The sequence below is a fragment of the Manis pentadactyla genome, chromosome 8 (assembly GCF_030020395.1).
Source record: "Manis pentadactyla isolate mManPen7 chromosome 8, mManPen7.hap1, whole genome shotgun sequence".
NCBI classification, from domain to species: domain Eukaryota; kingdom Metazoa; phylum Chordata; class Mammalia; order Pholidota; family Manidae; genus Manis; species Manis pentadactyla.
The window spans coordinates 43,946,964-43,966,951 of NC_080026.1; the positions used below are offsets into that span (position 1 = coordinate 43,946,964).

The 19,988-nt window shown below is 33.8% G+C and overlaps 1 protein-coding gene across 15 annotated transcripts in view; it reads left to right on the top strand.

Annotated features, from left to right (window-relative positions):
• PTPN4 (protein tyrosine phosphatase non-receptor type 4) overlaps positions 1-19,988 on the top strand; it is a 258,996-nt gene that overhangs the window by 163,925 nt on the left and 75,083 nt on the right. For 14 of the 15 annotated variants that reach the window (XR_008998840.1, XR_008998839.1, XR_008998841.1 and 11 more), the window contains 2 exons: positions 7,353-7,416; positions 10,481-10,653. The exons of the other annotated variant lie outside the window; for it this stretch is intronic. Coding sequence is in view for 11 of the 14 variants with exons in the window: in XM_057505706.1 (XP_057361689.1) it covers positions 7,353-7,416; positions 10,481-10,653 (237 nt within the window). In the remaining 3 variants the exon portion in view is untranslated. The remainder of the gene's footprint in view (positions 1-7,352; positions 7,417-10,480; positions 10,654-19,988) is intronic. 15 annotated transcript variants of the gene reach the window in all.

A 19,988-nucleotide genomic window follows, 5' to 3' on the forward strand; every position in this document is an offset into this window, starting at 1 on the left:
TCTCCCACCCCCCCATGCATGCTAATTATCATTGATTTTTGATAGTTGCATTTTATGTGTCTTCAAGAAGGTCTTTTTACATTGAGATACTAGGGTGATCTGTTAGCTTCGTAGACTTGTATGTCCTAGTTTTTCCCAGACTTAGGATGTTCTCTGCTATAATGTCTTTAAATAAACCTTCTGGGTTATTCTCCCTCTCTTCTGGAATCCTGATTATTATATTATTTGTCTTTTTACTGGAATTTCTTCTCATATTGACCTTCATCGCTCTTTTAAAATCTCCATTCCTTCTTCTACTGAGAGCTTCTTGAATAAGCAGTGCCATAAGTTAATGAATATCCAGACTTAGAATTACCATGAAAATATTTACTCAGATCACTGGAACAGGATCACAAAAATAAGTTTTGTTAAGTAAGATTGAATATCTTGGCCTCAAGACTCTTAGGTCTAAAGGTTAAAAAAGATTTGAAAATTACTTATTGTAAGGTTAAAATACAGGCAAATCTACTTTGCTGATTTTGATTACACTAATTAAGCTTTGAGGATTCCTCTCAAAGCATTGTGTGACTTATATATAAGAAAAAGGGGAATATAGAAAGGAAAATTTAAAAATCATACTTTTTAATTACAAATTTAAAAATCAGTGTTGTTTCATAAAATGTTAAAATCTTATTTCCTTTCCTCCAAATATTGCAGATTTGTTTACATTTTAATTTTATGACTTTTTTAGGGCAATTTTTGATTCACAAGAGAATTGAAAGGAAGGTACAGAGATTTCTATACATCCCCTCCCCCCACACATGCATAGCCTTCCCCATTAAGAACATCACTCACTTTAATGGTGCATTTCTTACCAACGATGAGCCTACACTGAAATAATCATAGTCACCCAGAGCCCGTGGTTTATACTGGGGTTCATTCTTATTGTTGTACATTCCATTGATATGGATAAATGTAAATGACATATATCCATCATTATAGTGTCATACAGAGTAGTTTCACTGCCTTAAGAATACTCTGTGCTCTGTCTAATCATCTCCCCACCTACTCCTGTCACACACTGATTTCTTTTCTCCATAGTTTTTTTTTCCAGTCATATAGTTGGAATCATACAGTTTATAGCCTTTTAGATTGGTTTCTTTCAGTTAATAATATGCATTCAAGTTTGCCTCATGTCTTTTCATGATACATTTCTTTTTAGAGCTGAATAATACTCCATTATCTGGATGTACCACAGGGATGTACCAAGGAATGTAATTGGTGGATGGTATGGTCCAAGTATGTTTAGTTTTGTAAGAAATTGCCAAACTGTCTTCCAAAGTGGCTGTTCCATTTTATATTGCCACCAAAAGGAAAAGTATTGACATCCTGTTCCTCCCCATCCTTATCAGCATTTGATGTGTGTTGTCAGTGCACTGGATTTTGTCCATACTGTAGGTGTGTAGTGGTATCTCAATGTTTTAATTTTCATTTACCTAATAATGTATGTTGTCTCTTCCTATGCTAATATGCCATCTATAGCTTCTTTGGTGAGGTGTCTGTTAAGGTCTTTGGCCCATTTTTTTATTGGGTTGTGTTTTTTGTTATTATTGAGTTTTAAGAGTTGTTTGTATATTTGAATGACAGTCCTTTATCAGATGTGTCTTTTACATATATTTTTTTCCAGCCTATGGCTTGTCTTCTAATTTGCTGATACTCTCTTTCACAGAGCAGAAGTTTTTCATCTTAATGAAATCTAACTTATCAATTATAGATCATGTTTTTAGTGTCACAGTTAAAAAGCCATCACCATACCAAAGGGCATCTAGGTTGTCTTCCTGTGTTATTTTCTAGGAGTTTTATAGTTTTGCATTTTATATTTAGGTCTCTGATTATTGTGAGTAATATTTGTGAAGAGTTTAAGATCTTTGTCTAGATTCATTTTTTTTTTGTCTATGTATGTCCAGTTGTTCCTGCACCATTTGTTGAAGAGACTGTCTTTGTTCCATTGTATTGCCTTTGCTCTTTTCTCAAAGATCATTTGACTGTTATTTGAGCTATTCTGTTTCATTGATATTTGTCTGTTCTTTTCATCTGTACCACATTGCCATGATTACTATAGCATTATAGTAAGTTTTGAAGTTGGGTAAGTAGTGTCAATCTTTCAACTTTGTTCTTCATCAATATCATGTTGGCTGTTCTTGGTCTTTTGCCTCTCCACATAAACTTTAGAATCAGTTCATCAATAAGCACAAAATGACTTTGTGAGATTTTGATTGGGATTGCATTGAATCTATAGATCAAAATGGAAGAATTGATATCGTGGCAATATCCGTAAACATGGAATATCTTTGCATTTATTTAGTTCTTTTTTTATTATGATTCATTAATCATAATTTTATAATTTTACTTGTTTAGTTATAATACATATTTTTTAGATTTATACTTAAGTATTTCATTTTTTGTGAGTACTAATGTAAATGGTGTTATGTTTTTAATTCCATATTCTATTTGTTCATCATTGTTATATAGGAAAGCAGTTGACTTTTGTGTATTATCCTAGCATTCTGCAACTTGGCTATAATCACTTGTTAGTTCCAGGAGATTTTTTTTTATTCTTTCGGATCTTCTACATAGATGATCATGTCATCTGCAAACAAAGACAATTTTTATGTCTTTCTTCCCAGTGTATATATATCTTTCATTCCCTTTTCTTACCTTATTGCTTTAGCAAGGAGTTCCCACTTGATATTAAAAAGAAGTGGTAAGAGAGGACATCCTTTCTTTTATCTGATCTTAGTGGGAAAGCTCCTAGTTTCTCACCATTAAGTATGATATTATTCTTTTTTGGTAGAAAATCTTTAACAAGTTGAGAAAGTTTCCCTCTATTAGTACTTTACTGAGTGCTTTTATCATGAATGGGTATTGGATTTAATCAAATGCTTATTCATTATTACATATGATCATGTAATTTTTTTCTTTTTTAGTTTTTTAGTGTGTTGGTTTATATTAACTAATTTTTAAATATTGAACGAGCATTGCATTCCTAGGATAAATCCCATCTGGTTGTGATATATAATTATTTTATACCTTGTTGGATGATTTGCTAATATCTTGTTGAGGATTTTTGAATCTCTGGTCATAAGAGATGCTATTCCATAGTTTTCTTATAATGTCTGTTTCTGGTTTTGGTGTTAAGGTAATGTTAGTGTTATAGAATAACTTTGTAAGTATTCCCTCTTCTTCTTAAAGAGACTGTAAGAGAATTGGTGTGATATTTGCCTTAAATGTTTGGTACAATTCACTAGTGAATACATTTGTGCCTCATGCATTCTTTTTTGAAATGTTATTAATTATTAACTAAATTCATATGATAAATATAGGCCTATTCAGATAAAATATTTCTTCCTGTGTGAGTTTTGGTGGGTTGTATCCTTCAGAAAATTGGCCCTTAGCAATGAGATTATCTAATTTGTGGGCATAGACTTGTTTGTAGTGTTCTTTCAATATGCTTTTAATTTTCATGGAATTTACAGTGATGTCTGGTCTTTCATTTTTAATGTTAATTTTTGTGCCCCTTTTTTTCTTAGAATGTACCAATTTTACTGATTTATCAAAGAACTACCTTTGGTTTCATTGATATTTTATTGATCTCCTGTTTTTAATTTCACTGATTTCTGCCCTACTTTTTTGTTGTTGTTACTTTGGATTTAATTTTGTTATTTTTCTAGTTTCCTAAAGTGGAAACTTAGATTATTTATTTTTGGTACTTCTTTTCTTATATATGCATTCAGTGTTATAAAGCTCTCTCTAAGCACTGTTTCTGCTTTGTCACATATTTTGTTAGGTTATGTTTTTTTTTAATTCAAATAATTTTTCAGTTCTCTTGAGATTTCTTCTTTGACTCATGTTTTATTTATAGTTGTGCTGTTGAATCTCCATATATTTGAACTTTTCAGTACTCCTTTTGTTACTGATTTCTCAATTACATTATGCTTTGAAAGCAGACATTACATGATTTCTATTCTTTTAAATGTGTTAAGGTATGTTTTATAACTGAGAATTTGGTCTGTCTTGCTGAATGTTCCATATGAGCTTGAGAAAAATGTATACTCTCCTGTTCTATGAAATAATCTGTAGATGTCAGCTATATCAATTTGACTGATGCTATTATTAAGTTCAACTGTGTCCTTAGACTGATTTTTTTGTGTGGTGAATTTGTCCATTTTTAATGGTGGGGTGAAGTCTCTAAATATGACAGCAGATTCATTTGTATCTCTTTGCAGTTCTGTCAGTGTTTGCCTCTTGTAGTTTGATGCTCTGTTATTAGGTGCATACACAGTAAGAATTTTTATATTTTATCACTTCATACCAGTTAGAATGGCCACTGTCCAAAAGAGAAGAAACAACAAATGCTGATGAGGATGCAGAGAAATGGGAACCCTCCTACACTGTTGGTGGAAATGTAAAATGGTGCAACCACTGTGGAAAGCAATATGGAGGTTCCTCAAAAACCTGAAAATAGAAATACCATTTGATCCAGTAATTCCACTTATGGGAATTTAACTGAAAAATACAAAATCTCTGATTAAAAAAGATACATGCACCCCTCTGTGTATCACCACACTATTTGCAGTAGCCATGATATGGAACCAGCCTAAGTGTCCATCAATAGATGTATGGATAAGATCTGATACATATACACAATGGAATATTATTCAGCCATAAAAGGAAAAGAAATTTTGCCATTTATAACAACATGGATGGACCTAAAGGATATTATGCTCAGTGAAATTAGCCAGGTAGAGAAAGACAAATACCATATGATTTCACTAACTTGTGGACTATAAAAACAAGCAAAACAAAAGGAACAAAACAGTAGTAAACACATAGACACTGAGAAATGATGAGTGGTTATCAAGGGGGAGGGGCTGGGGCCGGTGTGCTGGTGATCATATAAGTTGATCACAAGGACAGTAGTACAGCAAGGAGAATATAGTCAGTGATTTTGTAATATCTTTCTACATTGATAGATAGTAACCCCACTAGAGGAGATGAGGACTTGATAATGTGGGTAACTGTTGAACCACTGTGATGTACAATTGAAATCAACATAAGATTGTGTATTAATGATACTTTAATTTACTAAAGATACTAAATTTTTTCCCCTGTGATAATTAAGAATTCTCTTAGCAACTTTCAAATATACAATATAATATTATTAAATATAGTGAACATATTATACATTGCATCCCCAAGTAGTTCTCCTTCTTTTAGTTAGTGTTAGCATAGTTTATTTTCTCTGTCCATTTACTCTTAACTTTTGTGCCTTTATATTTAAAGTGAGTTTCTTGTAGATATCATATACTTGGGTCTTGTTTTATCTACTTTGACAATATCTGTCTTTTACTTGGTACATTTAGACAATTGACAATCCAAAGAATTATTGATATATTTGTATTAATGTCTGCCATATTTGTTTCTGTTTGTATTTATTGCCTTTGTTTCTATTCTGTGTTTCACTCTTTTTTTCTGCCTTTTGTCATTTTAACTGAGCATTTTATGTGATTCCATATTCTCACCTTTCTTAACATACCAGTTATGCTTATTTTTTACTCTTTTTATTGGTTGCCCTAGAGTTTGCAATATACATTTAAATTAATCCAAGTCCACTTTCAAACAATAGAAATCACATCACAGTTAGTGAGTGCCTTGTAATAACAAAATAATAGTAATTTCTTTCTCCTATCCCTTGTATTGTTGCTGTCATTCATTTCACTTACATATAAGTATATATAAGTACATAATTGTGTATGTGATATGTACTAACCATATATAGTTTCATACATCCCTAATTTTAATATTTTGAATTGTTAACCTGTTCAGTCAGTTAAGAATAAGAAAAAGGTTTTATTTTACCTTCATTTATTTCTTCTTCAGTGCTCTTCCTTTCTTTTATATAGGTCCATTTTTTTAGATCACTTTTGAAGTATGTCACAGAATACAAAGTTCTCGTTTGATTGGAGTTTTTCTCTCCACACCTTAAATACTTAACTCTCTTTTTGCTTCATGTTTTCTTAGAAGTCTGATGTAACTCATCTTTTTCCTCTGTAGGGAAGGTGTTTTTTCCTCTGGCTTCTTTCAAGATTCTTTTTCTTATATCTGATTTTTCTGTAATTTTAAAATTATATAACTAAGGTAGTTTTTTTAAAAAAATTAAGTATCATTGATATACAATCTTATGAAGGTTTTGCATGAACAACATAGTGGCTTCAACATTCACCCATTTTATCAAGTCCTCACCCCCCACCGCAGTAACTGTTTATCAGTGTAGTAAGATTTTAGAGTCACTGCTTGTCTTTGCCATGCTGTACTGCCTTCCCCGAGACCTACCTATATTGTGATAGGTAGTAGTTTTTAGGCATTTATCCTACCTGTATTCTGTCAGTTCCTTGATCTGTGGTTCAGTGTCTGACATTAATTTGGGGAAATTCCCCAGCTATCATTGTTTCAAATATTTCTTCTGTTACTTTCTCTCCTCTGGTGTTCCCCATTACCATATGTTACTGTATGTTGCACCTTTTGTAGTTGCCCTACAGTTCTTGAATAGTATTGGATTTGTTTTGTTTTGTTTTTCAGGCTTTATTCTCTTTGTTTTTTGGTTTTGAGGATTCTGTTGACATATCCTCTACTTAGAGATTCTTTCCTCAGCTATGTTCAGTCTAAGAGCTCATAAATGTTATTCTTCATTTCTGGTAAAAGTGTTTTTTACCCATAGCATTTCTGTTTTGGTTCATAGAATTTCCATCTCTCTGCTTACATTGCCCATCTGTTCTTGCATGTTCTCTACTTGAGCCATGTTAATCATAGTTGTTTTAAATCCCCTGTGTGATAATTCCAACATCCGTTCCATGTCTGGTTCTTCTTTTGCCTGCTCTGTCTCTTCACAAGAGTTGTTGATTTTTCATTCTGTTGAGCTTTTTATTTGTTAGGATAGAATAATGATTTCCAAGCTCCTTACATGCAGAACCAGAAAACTACTTGTAGTTTTAAAAAGTAAATAACTCTGTTTTTGTTATTTCTTGAAATTTTAATTTGTGACGTGAGTTTTTATGTATTCCTTAAGCCATAAAATTGGGAAATGTATATAGTTCACAGGAAATATTCTGATAAAGCTTCCCTTAGTTGAACAAAAATAGTTTCTAATTACTCACCAAAAACTAGGTTCTTTATTAATGTGTCTGTGTATGTATGATTAAATGTATAGAGTTACTGATACACAGTTAAAAGATTTTTTAAATTATTTTCTTAATTTTTAGTATTTTCATCATTATCCAGTATTTTAAATACTTGAATTCATTCTCTTTGTCCAGGTTGAAGATTGTAAAAATTTCTTTTAAATGCAAACAGTTTTTTATTCAACTTAGGAAAGAACTGGTGAGTATTGATCTAATAATTATTTATGTAAATTAAGTCTTAAGAAATTAGTAGTTTCATGACTGAATTTTTAGTACAAGTGAAAGTGCTGTTACTGTTTATAACTGCCTACTGAATTAATTCACATTGAAAATCTTGACAAATTAATGCAGATTTGTATATGAGTGTGAAGTGTATGAGAAACCTTAAAAACATTTGAATTAGCTGCATTTTTATTAGAGGATGTTGATCAACTAAGTGCCTATGATTCATCATTTATGCTCATAAAATATGGAAGTTTTTTCAAGAGTTTTTACTGAAATACAAAGAAAAGTATACAGATATTAAGTATAGTATACAATAAATATATAATGTTAATATATAGAACACTACTACCCCAAAAGCTGCTATTATTGCTACTGGAGCTGGTGTCCACTTACGGTCATTAACCTTCCCAAAAGGCAATTACTCTCATTTGTATCACCATGGATTAGTTCACTTATTTGGGGACTTGAAAAACTGAAATCATACAGGATGTTTTCTTTTTGTCTGCCTTCTTTCCCTTAACATTGTGAGATTCATCCATGTTCTTATAGGTAGCAGTAGTTCGCTTGCTTGCTGTATGGTATTCTACTAAGTGAATGTACCATAAATGAGTTATCCATTCTTATGTCTGGACAGTTTTGCCATTTCCAGGTTGTGGCTATTACACACATGACTAATTCTGTTATGAATGTTCTTTTATAAGTTCAGTAAATGTTTAAAGGAATAAAATTTGATAAATCATATCTGTAAACTAGAGAATATTTTATTTTAAATGATTATATTGGCAGAAAGCCATATGGAAGCCAACTTTTCTAATTTGCTTCCCACTATAATACTGTTGTTAGTAATAATAATAATTATTCAAGTATCTAACATGACATTAAGGTCTTAATATGTGCCTGGTAATAATGCCAGCTGTTTTCATTTACTTAATCATTAAAGCCATTCCCTGAGGTGTAGTATATCATTAGAAATGTGATTAGCCACAGGTAACATCAGCAACAAAAATCAACTAACAATTGATTAAAGATTATTTATAGGCATAGTCTGCAGAATGTTGTCTTGTTAATGTTTTCTCTGAAACATCACTTTATTTTTTAATACCCAAACTTCATAGAATCTACTTATCTCTCAATACAACATTTTGTATCTGTTGTTTACAGAGTGGGACAGGGGATTGTTATATTCCAAATTCAATTGGTAGAATGTCAGAAGCACATACAGACTTTTGAAGTATGCAAAGTGTCACAAAAGGGAGAACATACACACATCTTAGATTTTGCTTCTACTGAGAAACTACTGTAGTCTCTGTGAGACATTCTCATTTTGCATTGTTTACAGTATGTGGTACAAGTAAACTGTATTTGTTAATGCATACAAAGCAACTGTTAAAGCATAATTAAGAATTCTCTGGTGATCAGAAAGTAGTATTTTAAGCACATTATCTTTTAATGTAGTAGTTTGATATTTATACATGTCCAGTTTAGTGTATTTTAGTTATGGAAAATATCTTTATGACTTTTTTGATACACAAAGATTTTTTTGAAGGACATAGGAGGAAAATTAACCTTAAAAGATCAATAACTTGCACTGTTAGAATTAAGAACTATACTTATCAAAAGACATCTTTAAGAGCACAAAATATGTATGTCATACATGCATGCACATACTTACACCACATTCTTGGTTATATATACAACCCAATCCCAAAATATAATAGTCAACTTGGATGGACACTCCAGAAACAAGGATATCCACATGGCCATTAACATGAAAAAGTATTGAACTTCATTAATCATTTGGGAATTACAAATTGTAACCAAAATGTGATACTTGTACACATCCACCAGAATAGTGTAATGAAAAGATGGACAAACCATTGGTGGTTGAGTCTGTGGAGCATGCACTGCTAGTGGGAGGAACTCTATATATTGATCTAACCGGTTTGGAAAACTGTTGGGCATTATCTACTAACAGTAAACACGTGCATTTTTTATGATCTTAACAACCGAAATGTGCACATAATGTACATCGACAACAAACAGGAATACATAGCAATATTTTTACATCCCCAAACTGGAAGCATCAAATGTCTATCAACAATATATAAATACATTTGTATATTCATACCATAGAATGCTGTATAGAGTGAAAATTACTGAATTACTGCTTCACAACTGTATGGATGAATATGGAAACATAATATTGAACAAAAGAAATCAGACCTAAGGACCTAAAGACACATATGTGTGATTCCATGTGTATAAAGTTCAAAAACAAGCATAACTAATCTATAGTGATAAAAGTCAAATAGAGTAATTACCTTAGCAAAGGGTGATCTAGAAGAAAGCGGAGACAAAGGATACTTCAGAGGTGCTAGTAAATGAAACATCTCTTGATCGGGTTGGAGGTTGAATGGTTGCATTCATTGTATGAAAATCACAGCTATACACTTATGATTTGTATGACTTGCTATATATATAGTTTGCTTCAGTGAAATTTTTAAAATATATGTGTCAAATCTTTAGAGAAAAATAAAAGAAATGCTTCTATTCTGTTGCTGTTTATTTTAAAATATGAGTTTCATAATAGTGTGCAGAAGTGCTGAATATTCTTACTTATTTACAGTCTAGACAGTCATAAATTTAGAGATGTTAAGCATATCTTAAAGTTTAATTTATGGGGTGGGATTATATTTTCAAACAGAATTATACCTAGTAAGTTTTGAAAACAGATAAATATCAATTCTTAAACTTAATTCAAAACTTAAGTTTTAAAAATAAATAAGCATTAATTTTTAAACTTAATTCTAACCATGTTCTACAGTGAAAATTCCTAAGAGTTGTAATATTACTGGATCAGGTCCACATTTTGCAAACCTTTCCATTTATTTTACTGCTTTTTGGACATTGGATCAGCAAAAAAGATGCTAGGATTAGTGTTTATAAGGCTAAAATATTTATCTATAAAAGGTACATTAAATGGAGCATTAGATACCAATATTTTCCTTGTATTCTTTGCATTTTGTCGTTTATTACAGCATGAATCTAGAGAAACATTATTGGGATTTAACATGGTCAATTACAGAGCATGCAAAAATTTGTGGAAAACATGTGTAGAGCATCACACCTTCTTCCGTTTGGACAGACCACTTCCACCTCAAAAGAATTTTTTTGCACATTATTTTACATTAGGTTCAAAATTCCGGTACTGGTAAGTATTGCTTATATTCATTAACAATGCTTTATTGTTGTATTTTTCCTCTTATTAAAATAAAGATCCAGTTATTGGACCATAGAATCTTTGTTATTCATATATACCTACTAAGTGGAGTATGTCCCCTTTGTCTCTATCAGCAAAAAGTTATACAGGTTCTTGTGATATAGCCAGGATTGAAAAACCTGTTCCATTGACCATATTCCAGGTAATTATTTTCTAAAGTAAATCAACCCTGTTTAATTACTCGCATTCTAGACATGTTGTAATTTCTATTGTGTCTTTGCTAAATATTTACAAAAAAACTTTTCTTTGTTCTAAAACACCTTTATTTTTACTTTTTTTTTATTAAGGTATCATTGATATATGCTCTTATGAAGGTTTCACAAGAAAAACAATGTGGTTATTACATTCACCCTTACTATCGAGTCCCCCCCATACCCCATTGCAGTCACTGTCCATCAGTGTAGTAAGATGCCACATTGTCCCTATTTGTCTTCCTTGAGCTACACTGACTTCCCCATAACCCCACACACACCATGTGCACCAGTCATGATACCTCACAATCCCCTTCTCTCTCTCTCCCCACACGCCCTCCCTAACCCCTCCCCTTTGATAACCACTAGTCCCTTTTTATAGTCTGTGAGTCTGCTGCTATTTTGTTCCTTCAGTTTTGCTTCATTGTTACACTGCACAAATGAGGGAAATCATTTGGCATTTGTCTTTCTCCGCCTGGCTTATTTCACTGAGTATAATGTCCTCCAGCTCCATCCAAGTTGTTGCAAATGATAGGATTTGTTTCTTTCGTATGGCTGAAGAGTATTCCATTGTGTATATGTACCACTTCTTCCTTATTCATTCATCTACTGATGGACACTTAGGTTGCTTCCATATCTTGGCTATTATAAATAGTGCTGCCATAAACATAAGGGTGCATATGTCTTTTTGAATCTGAGAAGTTGTTTTCTTTGGGTAAATTCCTAGCAGTGGACTCCCTGGGTCAAATGGTATTTCTATTTTTAGTTTTGTTTTTTTTTCTCATTAATGATTTATTTTGATTCTATGTTGAAATAATCATATTTTTTATATATTGGGCTAGGTAAATATGTTACTAGAAGTCATTTCACCATCTAAGAATGTTGTTTGTTTGTTTATTTGTTTTGAGAGGACATATCTTATATTTATTGATTAAATGGTTGTTAACAACAATAAAATTCTGTATAGGGGACTCAATGCACAATCATTAATCAACCCCAAGTCTAATTCTCAACAGTCTCCAATCTTCTAAAGTATAATGAACAAGTTCTTATATGGTGAACAAATTCTTACATAGTGAATAAGTTCTTCCATGGTGAACAGTGCAAGGGCAGTCATCACAGAAACTTTCAGTTTTGATCACGCATTATGAACCATAAACAATCAGGTCAAATATGAATATTCATTTGATTTTTATACTTGATTTATATGTGGATCCCACATTTCTCCTTTTATTATTATTATTATTATTATTATTTTTAATAAAATGCTGAAGTGGTAGGTAGATGTAAGATAGAGGTAGAAAACTTAGTTCAGTGTTGTAAGAGAGCAAATGTAGATGATCAGGTGTGTGCCTGTAGACTATGTGTTAATCCAAGCTAGACAAGGGCAATAAAACATCCACGGATGCAGAAGATTTCTCTCAAAACAGGGGGAGTGAGGTTCTAAGCCTCACCTCCGTTGATCCCCAATTTCTCACCTGATGGCCCCCCTGCGACTGTGCCTGTCTTAGGTTGTTCCTCCCTTGAGGAATCTTACCCGTCTCTGGCTAACCAGTCATCTTCCAGGGCCATACAGGGAGATATAAAGTTGGTAAGTGAGAGAGAAGCCATATTGTTTGAAAAGGTTAGCTTTTTACTTCTTTGCAGACTTATGCCCTGTGGCTTCTATGCCCAGCATTTGTCTTGAGGTATCTTTAGCACTTGGAGGAATTATGATACTCAGTAAATTCGATATGAGGCACGAATTCTATTTAAGGGTTGTAATTAGGAAGGAAGAAGAAAAGCTATAGAGGTAGTGGACGGAAGAAAACATGGGAAGATTGATTATTTCTTTGACATATCTTCTTGTAGAGTAACACAAGCATGTATAGATTTTAAACTACTAATTAAATTGCACACACACATTAACATAATAGGAATACAGTTACATAACCAAAGCAGATCTATAATTACCAGCCATCTCCAGTGAGGCCAAAAAAACCAGTTAGGCACCCTAGGCATTTGTGAAAATTTGTCTATGATATGATGGATATTGTCCAACTGTACTTGAACAGTCTGAGAGAAGTCAGACAAATTAAGACAGCCCATTCCTGGGAACTGTTCACATCCCATATGTTCTTTTAACAGTAGATAGTCTGTAGTTGTAAGATTTTGGAGCGCTACAACTTGGCACTTCTCCTAATTCTTGGTTGAGTTCCAACAGTGTAGATCCAGTCAAATTTGTTGTTTTACTGTATGCACAGGCCAGCTTAGATATCTCCTTCTTCATTCCCATGGCAAGTCCAGGAACCGGTGGGATGAATGCAGCTACAACTGCTGCATCGCCTGGATCTTTGTTGAGGTTTTTTGATGATCATCTTCTGGTATGACTCTTCCAGAGAGTGCTGATGTTGGAAGTTCTTCTTCATATCATATCTTAGTTCATTTTCTGGGTAGCCGAATTAGGCTTTGATCCTCTGTATAAATACAAACAGACCCTTTGCCCACACTTTGATCTGCCCTTTATACCATTATGTAGAACTCATTGGCGGTCACCACACAGGAACTGTTTTGTTGTTGTTGTTGTTGTTGTTTTGTTATCTTTAATCTACACTTACATGAAGTATATTATGTTTACTAGGCTCTCCCCTATACCAGGTCCCCGCTATAAACCCTTTACAGTCACTGTTCATCAGCATAGCTTAATGTTGTAGAATCACTACTTGTCTTCTCTGTGTTGTACATCCCTCCCCTTTCTCCCACCCCCCCATGCATGCTGATCTTAATATCCCCCTTTTTCCTCCCTCCCCCCACCCTTATCCCTCCCTACCCACCCATCCTCCCCAGTCCCTTTCCCTTTGGTACCTATTAGTCCATTCTTGGGTTCTGTGATTCCGCTGCTGTTTTGTTCCTTCAGTTTTTCCTTTGTTCTTATACTCCACAGATGAGTGAAATCATTTGGTATTTCTCTTTCCCTGCTTGGCTTATTTCACTGAGCATAATACCCGCCAGCTCCATCCATGTTGCTGAAAATGGTAGGATTTGCCCTCTTCTTATGGTTGAGTAGTATTCCATTGTGTATATGTACCACATCTTCTTTATCCATTCATCTACTGATGACATTTAGGTTCTTTCCAATTCTTGGCTATTGTAAATAGTGCTGCAATAAACATGGGGTGCATTGGTCTTTCTCAAACTTGATTGCTGCGTTCTTAGGGTAAATTCCTAGGAGTGGAATTCCTGGGTCAAATGGTAAGTCTGTTTTGAGCATTTTGATGAACGGACTCCATACTGCTTTCCACAATGGTTGAACTAGTTTACATTGCCACCAGCAGTGTAGGAGGGTTCCCCCTTCTCCACAACCTCGCCAACATTTGTTGTTGTTTGTCTTTTTGATTGTGGCAATCCTTACAGGTGTTAGGTGATATCTCATTGTGGTTTTAATTTGCATTTCTCTGATGGCTAGCAATGTGGAGCATCTTTTCATGTGTCTGTTGGCCATCTGAATTTCTTCTTTGCAGAAATGTATGTTCATATCCTCCGCCCATTATTTAATAGGGTTATTTGGTTTTTGGGTGTTGAGGCATGTGAATTCTTTATATATTTTGGATGTTAATCCCTTGTTGGATATGTCATTTACAAATATATTCTCCCATAATATAGGATGCCTTTTTGTACTGCTGATGGTGTCCTTTGCTGTACAGAAGCTTTTTCGGTTGATGTAGTCCCATGTGTTCATTTTTTATGTTGTTTCCCTTGCCTGAGGAGATGTGTTCAGGAAAAAGTTGCTCATGTTTATATTCAAAAGATTTTGTTTTCTTCTAAGAGTGTTACGGTTTCATGACTTACATTCAGGTCTTTGATCCATTTCGAATTTACTTTTGTGTATGGAGTTAGACAGTAATCCGGTTTCATTCTCTTCCATGTAGCGAGCCAGTTTTGCCAACACCAGCTATTGAAGAGGTGTCATTTCCCCATTGTATATCCATGGCTCCTTTATTGTATATTAACTGACCATATATGCTTGGGTTTATATCTGGTCTCTCTAGTCTGTTCCTTTGATCTATTGTTCTTTTCTTGTGCCAGTACCAAATTGTCTTGATTACCATGGCTTTGTAATAGACCTTGAAGTTGGGGACCATAATCCACCCCCCCACACTTTATTCTTCCTTCTAAGGATTGTTTTGGCTGTTTGGGGTCTTTTGTTGTTCCATATGAATTTTAGAACTATTTGCTCTAGTTCATTGAAGAATGCTCTTGGTATTCTGATGGGGATTCCACTGAATCTGTAGGTTGCTTTAAACAGGATGGCCATTTTGACAGTATTAATTCTTCCTATCTGTGAGCATGGGATGTGTTTCCATTTATTGGTATCTTCTTTAATTTCTCTCATGAATGTCTTATAGTTTTCAGAGTATAGGTCTTTCACTTCCTTGGTTAGGTTTATTCCTAGGTATTTTATTCTTTTTGATGCAATTGTGAATGGAATTGTTTTCCTGATTTCTCTTTCTTCTAGTTCATCGTTAGTGTATAGGAATCCAACAGATTTCTGTGTACTAATTTTGTATCCTGCAACTTTGCTGAATTCAGATATTAGATCTACTGGTTTTGGAGTGGATTCTTTAGGATGTTTTATGTACAATATTATGTCATCTGTAAACCGGGACAGTTTAACTTCTTCCTTGCCAATCTGGATGCTTTTTATTTCTTTGTGTTGTCTGATTGCTATGGCTAGGACCTCCAGTACTATGTTGAATGAAATTGGGGAGAGTGGCCATCTTTATCTTGTTCCCAATCTTAGAGGAAAAGCTTTCAGCTTCTGCTTTTAAGTATGATGTTGGCTGTGGGTTTGTTGTATTTGGCCTTTATTATTTTGAGGTACTTTCCCTCTACATCCATTTTGTTGAGAGTTTTTACCGTGAATGGATGTTGAATTTTGTTGAATGCTTTTTCAGCATCTATGGAGATGATCGTGTTGTTTTTGTCCTTTTTGTTGATGTGGTAGATGATGTTGATGCATTTTCGAATTTTATACCATCGTTGCATCCCAGAATAAATCCTCCTTGATCATGATGGATGATCTTTTTGATGTATTTTTGAATTCATTTTGCTAATATTTTGTTGAGTATTTTTGCATCTATTTTCATGAGGGATTTGGTCTGTAATTATCTTTTTTTTTTTTTTTTTTTTTTTTTTTTTGGTGTCTTTGCCTGTGGTTTTGGTATTAGAGTGATGCTGGCTTCGTAGAATGAGTTTGGAAGTATTCCCTCCTCTATTACTTTTTGGAAAACTTTAAGTAGGATGGGTATTCAGTAAATGTTTAATAAAATTCACCAGTGAAACCATCTGTTCCAGGGCTTTTGTTCTTAGGTACTGTTTTTTTATTACCAATTCATTTTCCTTGCTTGTAATTGGTCTGTTCAGATTTTCTGTTCCATCCTGGGTCAATCTTGGAAGGCTGTATTTTTCTAGAAAGTTGTCCATTTCTTCTAGGTTATCCAGTTTGTTAGCATATGATTTTTCACAGTATTGTCTCATAATTCTTTGTGTTTCTGTGGTGTCCATGGTGATTTTTTTCTTTCTCATTCCTGATTCTGTTTATGTGTGTAGATTCTCTTTTTTTCTTGATAAGTCTGGTTATGGGTTTATCTGTTTTGTTTATTTTCCCCAACAACCAGCCCCTGCTTTCATTGATTCTCTTTATTGTTTTATTCTTCTCAATTTTATTTATTTATGCTCTAATCTTTATTATGTTCTTCCTTCTACTGACTTTGGGCCGTATTTGTTCTTCTTTTTCTAGTTTCATTATTTGGGAGTTTAGACTGATCATATGGGATTGTTGTTTCCTGAGGTAGTCCTGTATTGCAATACACTTCCCTCTTAGCACAACCTTTGCTGCCTCCCACAGATTTTGTGGTGTTGAGTTATTGTTGTCATTTGTCTCTATATATTACTTGATCTTTGTTTTTATTTGGTCATTGATCCATTGAATATTTAGGACCATGTTATTAAGCCTCCATGTGTTTGTGAGCTTTTTCATTTTCTTCATGTCATTTATTTCTAGTTTCATCCATCCTTTTGTGATCTGAGAAGCTGGTTGGTACAATTTCAATCTTTTTGAATTTACTGAGGCTCTTTTTGTGGCCTAGTATATTATCTGTTCTTGAAAATGTTCAATGTGCACTTGAGAAGAATGTGTATTCTGCTGCTTTTGGATGGAGTGTTCTGTAGATGTACATTAAGTTAATCTGTTTTAATACATTGTTCAGTGCCTCTCTCTCCTTACTTATTTTCTGTCTGGTTGATCTGTCCTTTCGAGTGAGTAGTGTGTTGAAAGCTCCTAAAATGAATGCATTGAATTCTATTTATCCCTTTAATTCTGTTAGTGTTTGTTTCACATATGTAGGTGATCCTGTGTTGGGTGCGTAGATATTTATAATAGTTATATCCTCTTGTTGGACTGATCCCTTTATCATTATGTAATGTCCTTCTTTGTCTCTTGTTACTTTCTTTGTTTTGAAGTCTATTTTGTCTGATACGAGTACTGCAACTCCTGCTTTTTTCTCCCTGTAAGTTGAATGAAATATCTTTTTCCATCCCTTTACTGTCTGTCTGTGTGTATCTTTAGGTATGAAATGAGTCTCTTGTAGGCAGCATATAGACGGGTCTTGTTTTTTAATCCATTCAGTGACTCTTTTGTCTTTTGATTGGTGCATTTAGACCATTAACATTTAGGGTGATTATCGATAGGTATGTACTTATTGCCATTGCAGGCCTTAGATTTGTGGTTAGCAAAGGTTCAAGGGTAATTCCCTTACTATCTATCTAACAGTCTAATTTAACTCACTTCATATGCTATTACAAACACAACCTAAAGGTTCTTTTTTATTCCCCCTCCTTTTTCTTCCTCCTCTATTTTTTATATATTAGGTATCGTATTCTGTCATCTTTGTCCATCCCTTGACTTACTTTGGGGGTAGTTGATTTAATTTTGCACTTGCTTAGTAATTAACTGTTCTACTTTCTTACTGTGGTTTTATTTCCTCTGGTGACAGCTATTAAACCTTAGGAACAGTTCCATCTATAGCAGTCCCTCCAAAATAGACTGTAGAAACTGTTTGTGGAAGGTAAATTCTTTCAGCTTTTGCTTATCTGGAAATTGTTTATCCCTCCTTCAAATTTAAATGATAATCTTGCCAGATAAAGTATTCTTGGTTCAAGGCCCTTCTGCTTCATTCCATTAAATATGTTAGGCCACTCCCCTCTGGCCTGTAAGGTTTCTGCTGAGAAATCTGATGATAGCCTGATGGGCTTTCCTTTGTATGTAATCTTATTTCTCTCGCTGGCTGCTTTTAACAGTCTGTCCTTTTTCTTGATCTTTGCCATTTTAATTACTATGTCTTGGTGTTGTCTTTCTTAGGTCCCTTGTGTTGGGAGATCTGTGTATCTTTATGGCCTGAAAGACTATCTCCTTCCCCTGATTGGGGAAGTTTTCAGCAATTACTTCCTCAAAGACACTTTCTCTCCCTTTTTCTCTCTCTTCTTCTTCTGGTACCCCTATAATGTGAATATTGTTCCCTTTAGATTGGTAACACAGTTCTCTCAATATTTTTTCATTCCTAGAGATCCTTTTTTCTCTCTGTGCCTCAGCTTCTTTGTATTTCTCTTATGTAATTTCTATTCCATATACCGTCCTTTCTAGTACATCTAATCTGCTTTTAAATCCCTCCATTGTATGTAAAACACCTTTATTTTATTTAAAAACCAAGACAACTTCTGCATGAGCATACAATTACAGGCTTCCCACTATATGCGATGTTTTGTTAAGCTGAAATGACTGAAACAAAGAATCAATTGCCCTTAATTTATATGAAAGATGATTTTAGCATTCCCATAATAACCTCTCTCAGGCTTTTTTGCAACATTAAGACAATTCTTGGTAACAGATGCACAAAATAAATCGAGATAAAGCACTGATGCTCACATACACAGTGCAAAGCTCTGGCAGCTTGATGTGGAGTTGCTGAGTGTAATCCCCAGGAAGGAGCCCAACAGTGTCTCTCTTGCTGCACACTGCCTCAGTAATGGATCACTGCAGAACAAACACAACACTATTTCTGCTTTTTGCCTTTTTCAAAAAAGCAAAAATTCTCTTCAAGTTTCTTTCATTTAGTGAAAACAGCCACTAATGTATGATCTTCCTTTAAAGCAGAGTGGCAAAACATGAACCTTCGAAAAGCGGGAGATACCTGTACTTTGTTTTCTGTATGAGTCATCAAGCCCTTTATAGAGGTTCAAAACAGCTGTTATGCAAAATCAGATTTAGTCATTAAACAGTACCTCCAGGTTCCTTTTCCTAAAATTTTTATTATTTGTTAATACCTTTTTTTTTTCCTGAAGGCAGCAATCTTTGGGGGATGTAGAAAAAGCCATTCATGATCTTCTAGTAAAATGTTATATATCTTGTTTTTTTCTGCTTCATGAAATAAGATTTTTCCATCTTTAGTAAATGAAACCTTTTACCAGCATATTAATTCATGTTTTATATTCATGAGGAAAATATTTAGATGTGGCCCAGAAAAGATTTATATTGTAAACCTCAAACATTTATGAATGCCCAGTTTGTAATATCAGGAAAAAATAACAAGATCAAGTTTAGTATAAAATTATACAATTTTATACCATTAAAAATACATACCCCCCACAAAAAAGGAAAGTATTAAAAGTAACCTTACAAATTCAGTAACAACAGCATTAGGAAAATTTTAACCACAAGGAAGTCACAGCATATTCTTAAGTGTCTTGGTGTCATGGTTAACTCCTCGATTACCTTTCTAAAAGCGATATCAGGAAAAGTAAGGTGATGGTACTTGCAAGTTTAAAGGTAAATAGACTGAGAGCAAGTATTAGAACAATGGTGAAAGTCAAGGAAAAATCAAAAAACCTTACCTATTGTTACTAAATCTCAGCAAGGATAGAAGAAGTCTCCAGTGAGAGAACAGTACAGACTGTTAATGGTATATTCCCTCAGTAAACTTAATTCCTAACTAAGTGACCACCAGGGTTTTTATACAAGGACTACACTTACTCTTGGGA